General features: G+C 40.1%; 1 protein-coding gene across 13 annotated transcripts in view; it reads right to left on the bottom strand.

Annotated features, from left to right (window-relative positions):
* Window positions 1-12,832, bottom strand: part of LpR1 (Lipophorin receptor 1) — a 1,438,611-nt gene that overhangs the window by 218,541 nt on the left and 1,207,238 nt on the right. For all 13 annotated transcript variants that reach the window (XM_067758124.1, XM_067758130.1, XM_067758126.1 and 10 more), the window contains one exon: window positions 4,309-4,644. In XM_067758124.1, coding sequence (XP_067614225.1) covers window positions 4,309-4,644 — 336 coding nt within the window. The remainder of the gene's footprint in view (window positions 1-4,308; window positions 4,645-12,832) is intronic.

The following is a 12,832-nucleotide window of genomic DNA, read 5'->3' as shown; positions in this document are numbered from 1 at the left end:
TATATGTTCTACTTAGTTTTATTAATTTTCATAATTTTGTTTTTATTGAATAACTTTATGTTTTGAAAATATATATTTATATCTTCGCATTTACTTTGTTTTATAGTTCTTTCTCAATGAAAAAGTGAAATTTTTAAAGTAAATTTTGCATTGAAGAAACACCATACCTTCTTTTATAAAAAAGTTTTATCTGACTAGCTCGACCTCCGCGTTCTTAGTTATACGAATATAAGTAAAAAGGATTAGCTTGAAATCAAATAACCAAAGTCCTTTTTAATTTCAAACTTCACAGTCCACATTTTTCTTTTAGCACACTGTTTGGAGTTGTCACTCAATTTTTACACACACTTGTGCAATTGTTTTAGTGTTTGTGTGGCTGACTCTGCTTTACAAAGAGACTTTGCAGAAAGTGATGAGCGATGCTTCAAAGTCAAGCTCAACACTAAATTTCAAATCGTGTGAATTGAATTTCACTCAAGCCCATTCAATTACTATACGTGTTTTGCACAATCACGTAGGAAAATGAGTGTAGACAAGGTTTACCTACGACATGCCGCAAAAAGGAGTATTCGCTTGTGTTATTTGCTATTTTACAATACGGTCGTTGTTAGATTTTTCACAATAACAAATTTGAAAGGATACCGTTAGACACACAGCGTGCTTAGAATATTTCTTATTTACCATCCAACTTTTAGGTAAAAAAACCTGATAGAAATGAACTTGCGGGTGCTTAAGGAAACTAGCTCGGTATACGAGCTTCCTTAGGGAGATGTACTCCAGGGACTGTTAAAAGGGGAAGACGGGGAATGGTCACACAGTATTGAAGAGTCCCTGGGGGCACTATTTAACACACACTTCTCATCAGGAGTTGACCCTAATACAGAACAAGAGGTACCAATATTGGTGACAAATATCAAAACAGAATGGGCAACAAAAACTTTTGTCAGGCTCAAATCGTCCAGATGGGATAGTCCCTGCTATGCTGGAGATGGCCGGTTGAGCGATTATAGAATAGCACAGAATAATTTTTGAAGGTTGCACAAAACTCAACTACGTGCCGCAATCTCTAAGAACGGACGTTAGTCTTCATACCGAAAGCGGGAAAAGCCAGTCATCTGCACCCGAAAGGCCACAGGCCTATTAGTTTGACATCTGTCTGTTAAAAACCCCAGTGAGATCAATAGATGTGTATTGTAACGAATTTAAGGTAACTCCGCTTATTTGCAACTTTCTGCTAATGTTTGATTCACTTAACTGTTGAATAAATAACTCCAATATTCAATAATGCAAAATAGTCTTTATTAAAGTACCTCACAATAACACTTTTACTACTCGACAGATAGCGTCCTTAAATCAAACTGATTGGTCGTGCCTCAGCTGGTGCTGCTTTTATACTGTTTGATTTCCTCGTTGGCATATTTATGAGCGTTTCTATTTCTAGAATTTACTAGTTAGTTACCAGCTATAAAATTACCAGCTATAAACTGCGTTTATAGCTTCTCATATGCGCGTGTATATTTCAGTGATACTTGCACAAATTATTGCCAACTTTTGTGAGCATCTCAGATAAGATATATGCATGTGTTTGTGCGTTTTCTCTCCGCTGCGTGTATGTACATATGTGTAGACATAATGATTGATTCCTTTGTGTATATACAAGTGACTGCTTGCTTTATTGTTGTTGTGGCTTTCGTTACTTAGTATCAGATTAGTGATGTGAGAATCACTTAGTGTCACTAATATTCGTCACAGTATACAAAATCAAATATAAACGAAGAATCATTCTCTTCAGCGCAACATGCTTACACCAAAGGCAAGTCAAGTGATACTGCATTGCATAAGGTGGTCATGAAATACCTGGCCATTGCCGTAGCTTTCAACAAGGTGCAAAATTCGTTAACAAAGGAACGTCACAGGGTAAGGTTTTATCACCAATGCTGTGGACGCTGGTTACCAACCAATTGCTTAGGCCTTTCGACTGAGAACCAGTCAAACTTACGGCATATGCATGACGTTTCAGTCATAATAAGCGGCAGATGCCTAACAACAATCAGCTCTCTAATGGATCAAGCACTTCGGAACGTACATGCCTCTGGAGTCGGGTAAAGCGCAAACGCGGAAAAACAGATCTAGTATTATGTACTAGGAAATATAAGGACCATAATTGTACTAAGCCTAAGCTTGGAGGGGCAACCCTACAAGAAAATATTAGCGCAAAGTGCTAGGAGTTATATTAGATAGTAAGTTGTGAAAGAGAGAGCGAAGAAAATTTCCGCGCACTGTATGTATGCAAGAGTATGCTAGAATGCACGTGGAACCTGTTACCCAAACTCTCTAGTTTAGTATTTGTGGCAAGTGTCAAGCCCATACTTTACTATGGGGTACTTGTTTGGTGGGCAGCCACATAAAAAAGTACGTATACCAGATATCTAGAAGGGGGTATGCAGATTTCCAATATAAGCATAACGGGAGGCCCAAAAACTACCTCGTTTGTAGCGTTGCATGCAGACCTAATGGCCAAAAACATCGAGTTAGCTACTACAACAAGGCTTAAGACCTCGGACATGCTTGAGTATAGGCTTTGTCGTCTTACTAGGAAGCCTGATTTCCTTTACTGTGAGGTTTGGGTATTGGACGCTGGGAACGGCGTTCGTCGCGCATTTATTGGCATACGACTTTGGGGATTTATTGTGGCTGAGGCTGAGCGCATGTCTCATCTAGTTCAAATGCCTCAATGCTTGTATGCCGTATTTTTCATAGTCCTTGGGGAAATGGCGTCGTGTTTAGGCGGTGCTTCATTAATCTGTTGTCCTTTGGGAGACCTAGGTTTGTGAGTACTTAACAGAGCCTATTTGTTAAGCATTCCTTTTTTCTCCCTTGTGGGGAGTATTGCCGCCTCACTGTATAAATGATGTTTTTGTGATATAAAAAGACATCCCGTACCAGTTCCGAGTGCGGTGTTTTGACAAGCCTCTAGCTTCTTTTTTTATATTTTTGGGTGTCAGACAGTCGACAAGGTTGTCCTATCGATGTGGATGTCCAACGACTGCCAAAATACAGCTTGAACTTTTAAATTACCTGCTTTTAAAATTGGGCGGTGCCACGCCAATTGTCCAAAATTTTACTAATTTTCTATCTACGGAGTTTCATCGCTTTATCCGTCTTGGGTAATGAATTATCGCACCTTTTCGGTTTTTCGAAATTTTCGATATCGAAAAAGTGGGCGTGGTTATGGTCCGATTTCTTTCATTTTAAATAAAGATCTGAGATAAGTTTCCAGGAACTTACGTACCAAATTTCATTAAGATACCTCACAATTTACTCAAGTTATCGTGTTTACGGACGGACGGACATGGCTGAATTTCTTTTTTCGCCCAGATTATTTTGATATATAGAAGTCTATATCTATCTCGATTGGCTTATACCGTTACGGATTACCGTTATCCGAACAAAATTAATATACTCTGTCATCTCTGCTCAGCTGAGTATAAAAAACTCGGATAAGTGGCGCATGGATGGGAATATTTCAAAGAAATCGTACTTGCGGTCCGATTTGTTTCATATTTGGAACACATAATACATACATGAATAGAAAGCGACCTAGAAAATCGCCGCTAGGTGGCGCAAGGATCGAGATTTCAAAATCATACAACTAAATAAAGCGTTGGGCTCGTGGAATTTCGAAAATTGTGAGGCGTAGTATAACCTGATTAAGTTGCAGTTGGTCTTACTTATGACTATCAATAGAAATTTAACGTGTCCAACGCTTTTACTTAATTGTCTGATCAACACCCTAGATTGATGAGGAGTGTGATGACTATTAGTATTACTTAATGTAAGTATTGTTTTCAATAAAACCGTTTGACTTAAAACATTTTTTATAATTATATTATATTTTTGAACTATTTTCGAGTGCTAACGAGCATGCGTGCACACGTCTTGCCACGTTGCTCGTTAATAAGCGACTACGATGATTTTACTCTTACCAACATAGCTACAGTTTCAATTTTGGTGATAAATAATGAACTTCGTGAGAGAAGTCGAATTGCATGAGACATTGTTAATAAGATACGAGCGTAATAGGCCTATGGGCGCAGTACACTCATCTCTTTACCTATTAAGCCACTCTGAACACGTTGCCAATTATAGCTGTGCTACATATGTTTTTAAGTATTTATAGCGTGTCAGTCCACAAAACGTAATGAATCACTTATTTCAAGTGAAATGACTTTCCATTACTCATTCGATCTTAGTAATCCACCACAATTTTCTTTCATTTCCTTTCCTTAACAACCATTTAATACTCACTTGTAAATGCTCATTGTGGACACATCACTCCAAAATATCATTCCAGTACGAAATACAAAATCTAATGCCGTTGCAGATTTTGTGTTATTCACAATCGATGTCATTTCCATGTGGTCTAAAGCTATTTTCCTTATATCATGACGGCGCGCTAACAATAAAGATGCATGTCCTTCAGTGGCCTTGCAGCGTGTGTGATTGCGTGGATCACGCATATACCCCGCTTCACATTCACATTTATAGCCGCCAACTTCGTTGATACAGATTTGCGAGCATGCAGCCGGATTTTCACATTCATTAATGTCGACGCAGGTTTTGTTGTTATTGGTTAATTTATAACTGCAAGTAAGAAAGAGAAAATGAATAGTTAGTAGAATACAACAAAAACAACTTCTTTGTATGTATGTCAACTTTGTACGATAGCTAAGAGGATTGTGGAGGCTTAACAAGTACTGGGGCAAATGAATTTGTGTGGTTGCATTAATTGTTCCCATAGCCTGTCATCTGAGGCATTTTATGTGCAAACAAATAGCAGGCAGCTTAAATGTGTACTACGTCACATGAAAAAAAAAACATGCCACCCTAATGTTTTAGAACTGCTGTAAGAAGGACACTGCTTACAGACCCAGAAGGCGCGACAACCCAGCAAGAATGACCAGATCATCGATTAAGGCGTTGCTTAAGGAATAAAGATACGACGGATGAAAGCGCAGTTTCGGTTTTAGATTCATTGAGGGAGAGTGACTTCGTTGTCAAGTTCTATCGTTCACAAATGTCGACGAACGTCTCTCCACTGTCCACATAACGTCGCCATTTTTTAAAGTCTCATCCATGGGTCCATCATTTATGCATAGTGCGAAAAGAAGGGCAAGCGAAACTTTTTAAATCAAATGAAACTTTTTCAAATCGTGTTAAACTTTAAAAAAAATAAATGTAAGGCGCGATAACCTCCGAAGAGATCTAAGGCCGAGCTTCTCTTCCAATTTGCGTCGTGCTCCTCTTGATTTTTCCCTACAAATTGGCCGGACGGGACCTACATGTTTTATGCCGACTCCGAACGGCATCTGCAAGGCAGATGAGTTTTCACTGAGAGCTTTTCATGGCAGAAATACAATCGGAGCGCTTGCCAGACACTGCCGAGGGGCGACCCCGCTTAGAAAAATTTTCTTCTAATTGAAAAATCTTATTTCTAAAATTTTGATGTTGCTTTGCCCGGGAGTTGAACCCAGGGCATACGGTGTGATAGGCGGAGCACGCTACCATCACACCACGGTGGCAGAGTTAAACTTTGTTTCAAATATAATTAAACTTTTTTCAAGCAAAATTAAACTTTTTTTGAATGAAAATAAGGTTTTTTCAAATAAAATGAAACATGTTTTTAATTAAATAAAATTAATTTTTTTCAAGCCAAATGAAACTTTTTTCAAATCAAATTAAACCTTTTCAAATCGGGTTAAACTTTGTTTCAAATATAATGAAACTTTTTTCAAGCAAAATGAAATTTTTTTTAAATGAAATGAAATTTTTTTCAAATCAACTGAAACTTTTTTCAAATAAAATTAAACTTTATTTCGAATAAAACAAAAATTTTTTTAAATAAAATAAAATTTTTTGCAAATCAAATAAAACGTTTTTCAAAAATATGAAACTTTTCTTAAACCAATTGAAAACTTTTTCAAATCGAAAATTGGTTTCCACAACAGATCACGATTAAGAATGGTGTACAAAGGTCGCTGCTTTCAGGGCAACGATGAGTCTGCGAATGCTGCCAACCGACGGCAACTGAGTGGGTTGTGGCCTAGAAGGTTCAGTGTGGACATATAAAATCGTTCGCAAGGTATTGTCACCGAAGCGCACTGGATTTTTATCCGCCAAAGGACCGTCAACTTCGATAACACTCCCCAAAACCTACAACAAAATTCTGTATGTTTCCTTCAGCTTTATCTCAATACATCTACAACTGCGGTAGTAATCGTAGCATTCAATGTTCATCTTAGCGTCGTGAGTACTTATCAAACAGTGTTCAGTGGGAGCCCTCTCCAGGGTTGATAGCACCGACCCATTCAGGACCAAAAGAGTGTTAATGCGTGTTTTATCATAGGAAAGCCAAATCAATCTTAATTACTCACATAAGGAAGCGCTGATCACAATACGGAAGGTTTCAAACTGGCGGCGTATTCCTGTAAGAGGATCAGTCGATCGATTTAACGACTTAGTTTGGGTTACGTAAGGTTACATATGACTTCCTCATACTTCCACTCGGAGACAGTTTTGTCTCTTTTGAGTGCTGAGTGGTGGGTACGAAGATAGTTTCTTTCGCAATCATCTCGGCACAGCATTGTTGGCTACCCTAGTCTCATTTTCCTTAACTGTCCTCAGAGAATTATCTGGCGTTGGTCGTACGAAGCTGTACGGTTCAACTAGGTCATAATAATCGTTTCCGAGCGGATCGGAATAGTACTTTAATGGTGCTTTGTTACCGGAACATACCGGATATATATCAGCCAAAGGACCCCAAGACCTTCGGGGAGTGTCTTTATCGTTAATACAACAGCAACAACATTCAAGCCTTTCTGAATTATGCTGTTCACTGCGCACTACATTCCTGGGCATGCTAGCATTTTCACCTTCCCACCAGACAACAGCTCCAGACGTTAATATCGGTCGAATGACTGTCTTGTTCACGCTTTGCACGATAAGTGGTAACAGTTCGCACTTCCTTTCGAAAGTATTTGTTCGAGCGCAGTTTGATGCCAGAGCTTTCTTTGATCTCACCTTAATTTGGTGTCGAGAATCGTGCCAAGATATTTGGGTTCAGAAGATAGATTTATTGTTGTGCTGTTTAGCCTCGGTAAGCTTAAGAAGCGATTTTTTGTTTTGTCCGTTTAAGCTACTTATGATATCCTCCCACCATTTGTTGTCTAGCGTTTCTTTCATTATCCTTCGCATGGTCGTTTAATTCGCAGTCAGTTTATGAAATATTTTAAATACACGATATGGGTTTACTATCCTGCTGTTTTAGACTCATAAACAACACTCCTAAAGACTCTCTTCATACCCGCCTAATGTATGACTCAGAACCAAAGACGGAATCGGAAGAAGATCTGATGGCGGTTTGATTATTTTTGGTTGATGCTCACAGCGTCTACCACTTAAAAGCGGTAAGTCTTTGCTGGATGGGTAACGTTATGCAAATGGACGAATAATCACCAACGGAAGGAGGTGGAACCTTAACTCACAGGTAAAGGAGTACTTAATCCTTTGGGAGTCCGCTCAAAGCACTTTCGTTATCGGCTAGAAGAATAGCAAGCAAACCTTAAGAAGAACGAGAGCACAGGCAAGAGAACAAGTGGTAAAGTAAAATGTGGTACAAAACAAAGATTTACAATTTTGCTATGAACTCGCTGTACTCATTGGCTCAGATTAGTGCAAGGAATGGGTGTTTGACATTGAAGAATTTTAAAACTGATTGCTTTATGGTTTATTGCAATTATCAATGTGAATGGTAGCCATTACGATGCCTAACAAGCAGAATCGGTTACATACTTAAATACTTCTGAGTACATACATATGTATTTGTGTGAACGCAGAGAACATGAAAACGAGGTTGGCTGTGCAGTTAGAAAGCAAAGGAATTCAATGCAACTGAGTGACGTGGCAGCCACTTACACACAAATCAAATTGATTCTTCTGCACGTTGCCTTCACAGGCTAAGGATTAGAGCAAATATTGCCAGCAGTCAGATTAAAAATGAAAATTAACATTGACTTTTGCTTAAGAGGGATGCACATTTGGAACGTTGGACACACTTTCATATGCTGGCTGCCTTGCGAATCGCAATCATTTGTACTATGCTGAGAATCCGAAGAAGTTTAATTAAAAACTGTTCGGTACGTGATTTCCGGAAATCAAATATTACATCAGTTTTATCATTTTCGATAACATGGGTGAACGATTAATTTGTTGTAATTAACAAGAAGGTAATCAAAATGCATGAACACAACTCTGGCCTTCTAAATGAAATCATAGATGTACCGTCCAGGGCTGATGAACCCGATCGATGATGCTGTAATAAATGTCGCCTTACCCTATTATGACGAAGTCAGAACAGCAATGATTAGATTAAACAAGTAAAGGTGTCTAAGTTCGGACGTAACCGAACATTATATTGTAACGAATTTGCTTGCAAATCCTCTTATTTGCAATCCTCTGCTAAGTTCGAATCACTAAACTGTTGAATAAATAACTCCAATTTGTAATAATGCAAAATGGCCTTTATTAAAGTACTTCACAATAACAAACTGTCCAACGAATAGCTTGCTTAATAACCACACTGATTGATAGCTCAATGAAACTCTACTATTCAAAATAACACTGCTATTGCTCGCTAGATATCGTCTTAATCAAACTGCTTGACAACTCAAATCAAACTGAATTACTTCTTACTCGCTTGCCCCGCTTTTATAGTTTACGCTGCATACTTCTAGGCTCTTCGATTTCCAGAACTTACTAGTTGTTTCGGCTACAAAATCGCCAGCCACAACTACGTGCACAAATTATTGCTCTCCCTTGTGACAATTTAGATAAGATATATGCATGTGTTTGTGCATTGCCGCTCCGCTGCTCGTATACGTACATATGTGTAGACGCAATTATTTATTCGGTTATGTAGATACATAAAGATTGAATTATTGATGTGAATGTTTGTAGTTTACAGTCTCTCGCGCGCACATAGGCATATAAGTAAATGCATCTGTGTGTGACATCTCTCTTGGCTGCCTTATATATGTGTATACTTGATTTAATTATTAACGTAAATACTGCTTGGCATGGCCTTAGCATCGCCTTAGTGATGAGATAATTTAGTGATGCTAATATCCGTGACACTGACCTCCACCTAAGTCTGATCGTCCCGATCAGACAAATCTCTCGATCTAAACGTTGCTAGCCTTTCCAAATGGACCACCTTCATTTTGGTTCGTGGTTTACCGATGGTCTGTATGCGGTACACTACATCGTTGATCCGTTTTACAACTTTGTATGGGCCTTCCCAATTACACTGCAATTTCGGGGACAAACCTTTTTTACGTTGTGGGTTGTATAACAGCACCAAATCTCCTTCCTGAAAACCTTCTGAATTAATTGCTTTATCATATCTGGCTTTCATCTTGTCACTCATAATCTTTGTTCGTTGCCTTATCAGATCATGTATTTCTCTTAGCTCTTCTTCCAAATCACTAGTGGATTTCCTGACATTTCTCTCCGCATTGGCATCTATCCCAAACTTCAAATCAGCTGGCAATCTAAGGTCATTGCCAAAAATTACTTTTGCAGGGGTTTGGCCCGTTGTCTCATGCACTGCTGATCGGTAAGCCATCAAGAATAATGGTATGCGGGTATCCCATTCTTTATGGTACTTGTCCACTACTTTCCTTAAGTGCTCCTCCAATGTTCTATTGAATCGTTCTACCATACCATCGGATTGAGGATGCAATGCAGTTGTCCGTGTTTTTCGAATGCCCAATGACTTACACATTTCCTGGAACACAGCTGATTCGAAATTCCTGCCTTGGTCAGAATGTAACTCCATTGGTACACCATACCTTGCAACCCAATTGCTTATAAACACTTCGGCTACCGTTTCTGCTTCTTGATTTGGGATTGGGTATACCTCTGGCCATTTGCTGAAATAATCCATAACTACCAGTACATATTTGTTTCCGCCGTTGCTAGTAGGAAATGGACCGGCGACATCCATAGCGATCCTTTAAAATGGCGCACCTGAGTTATATTGCTTCATCTGGCCATGACTTCGTGTTCTGGGCCCTTTCGCTCTGCTGCAAACCTCGCAGTTCGCAATCCACTCAGTGACCGACTGACGGCAACCAACCCAATAGAATCTCTGTTTAATCTTCTCGAGCGTCTTCATGATTCCAAGATGACCTCCGCTTGGACCATTATGCAGCTCGCTGAGCACATCAGGAATCCTCTTTCTGGGAACAACTATCAGTTTATTCTTGTATTTACCATCCTCACTCTCCCATACTCGATGAAGGCAACCGGATATCAATTCTAAACTGTTCCACTGTGCCCAATATGACTTCGCAATGGGACTCTCTGCTGACATCTCTTCTCTGTTTGGTCTTTCATTTCGTTCGAGCCCTTGCATAACACGTGACAGATCTGCATCTTCTAGCTGGCACTTTCTTAGCTGTTCCTTGTCCCATTCATCTGTACATGTTATAGTCATTAGCCGGACATCTATAATGTCTTCTTTAGCCTCGGCTTTTGAACAGTGCTTGCATTCCAAACTACATGGTCTTCGTGACATTGCATCGGCATTTCCATGGGTACTACCTTTTCGATGCTCAATGGAAAAGTCATAGCTTTGTAGTCGCTCGATCCACCGTGCCAATTGTCCTTCCGGATTACGGAACTGCAGTAGCCATTTTAAAGCTGCGTGATCTGTCCTGACACGGAATCGCTGGCCGTAGAAGTATTTGTGAAAATGTTTAACGCACTCTACCAATGCCAACAGCTCTCTCCGCGTAACGCAGTATGATTGGTTTTCCAATCGAACGGCTGTAATATGCAACTACCTTCTCCTGTCCATCGACCAGTTGTGATAAAACGCCTCCTATAGCATATCCACTCGCATCTGTATCTAGAATAAATGTTGCTCCTGGAATCGGATATGCTAACATTGGGGCAGTGCACAAACGCTCCTTCAATGTTTGGAAAGCCACTTCTTGCTCCTTCTTCCATTCAAAAGCTTTATTTTTTCTTGTAAGCTCATAGAGGCTATAAGCTACGCTGGAAAAATTTTGTACAAATCGGCGGTAATATGTGCACAGCCCAAGGAAACTTCTTAATTCATGTAGGTTCTGTCGTCTTGGCCAATCCTTTACAGCCTCTATCTTTTCGTTCGCAGTGCAGATGCCCTCTGTCGTTACCTTGTGACCCAAATAATTTACTTCCTTTTTAAACAGCGCACACTTTTTGGGACTTAACTTCAGACCAGCGCCAGCTATTCTTTGGAAAACTTCCTCCAAGTTCTTAAGATGTTCATCGAAATTCTTGCCCAATACGATGATGTCGTCCAGGTACACCAAGCATGTTTTCCAATGTAGTCCTTTCAATACCTGATCCATGAGTCTCTCGAAAGTAGCTGGTGCATTACATAGTCCAAAGGGCATTACTGTAAATTGCCAAAGACCATCTCGGACGCTGAAGGCTGTTTTCTCTTTGTCTTCCTCCTTTACCTCCACTTGCCAGTAGCCGCTTTTCAAGTCCAGTGTGGAAAACCATTTCGTACCAGAGAGCGAGTCCAGAGTGTCGTCAATTCTTGGCAATGGGTAGCTATCCTTTTTCGTAACGTCATTCAACTTCCGGTAGTCCACGCAAAACCTCATTTTTCCATCCTTCTTCTTTACAAGTACTACCGGTGAGCTCCAGGGACTAGCTGATGGTTCGATGACGCCGCTGTCGCTCATTTCTTTTATAATTTGACTCACAACTTCCCGCTTCTCCAGTGGAACAATACGGGGAACTTGACGGATCGGCATCGCATCTCCAGTGTCAATTTGATGTTTCACAACGTTGGTGCGGCCTGGTTTAGAACCATCGTGGTCAAATATGTTCGCGTACTTTAGGAGCAGTTGTTTTGCCTTACTCTGATATGCTTCCTCTAGCCCCTGCGTCCATGCCGTGATGTCATTTGAAAGATTAGTATTACTAACTGAAACGTGTTCCTGGAGCTGTTCACAGTTAATAACTACTTCAGCCTCTTGGCATCTTCCCAAAATAGCTCCTTTAGTCAGTTTGAATGGTGAATTGAACTCATTGAGTACTCTTACCGGAATACGTCCATCTTGTTTTGTCATAGCCAGGGTTTTTCCTACAAATATGTTCAGTGCTGATTTGTTTGCTGCTTCGACAACCCACAATTTGTTTGTCCCACTATCTCCATCAACCTTTGCCCAGATGACTGCTTCGGATTTTGGTGGTATTCGCTGACTCTCTTCCACCAGCACTCGTTTACTGCTGTAGCCCCTCTCGTAGCCGAAATTAAGTGGTACATCCATGTTCTTATATCGCATCGTCTTGCTTTGCATGTCGATCTTGATGCCCTGGTCGATTAAGAAGTCCACTCCAATTATGATTTCATCAACAATCTCTGCCACTATAAAATTGTGTCACTACCGTGACGTTACCAATTGCGACTTCACATGATACTTCTCCTAGAACCGTGCTGTCTTCTCCAATGGCTGTACGCAATCTTGCTCCATGCAATGGTGTTATCTTCTTGTTGACTAAATCCGCTCGAATGATGGAATGAGATGCACCCGTATCTACAGTCAGTAAACGTTCCTTTCCATCCACATGTCCTCCGACAGTAAGATTGTTTGACCTTCTTCCAATTTGTGAGATAGAGATTATGGGGCATTCAATTGAGGGAGCCAGCTGTCGCCCCTTGCGGCTGACTCGCTTTAGTTTAACGATTGAGTGGACTTGGAGATTTGCTCAT

Source organism: Eurosta solidaginis, chromosome 1 (genome assembly GCF_040869045.1).
Source record: "Eurosta solidaginis isolate ZX-2024a chromosome 1, ASM4086904v1, whole genome shotgun sequence".
NCBI lineage: Eukaryota > Metazoa > Arthropoda > Insecta > Diptera > Tephritidae > Eurosta > Eurosta solidaginis.
Note: the sequence above shows the minus strand (reverse complement) of the source record. Positions and strands in the feature narration are given on the sequence as shown.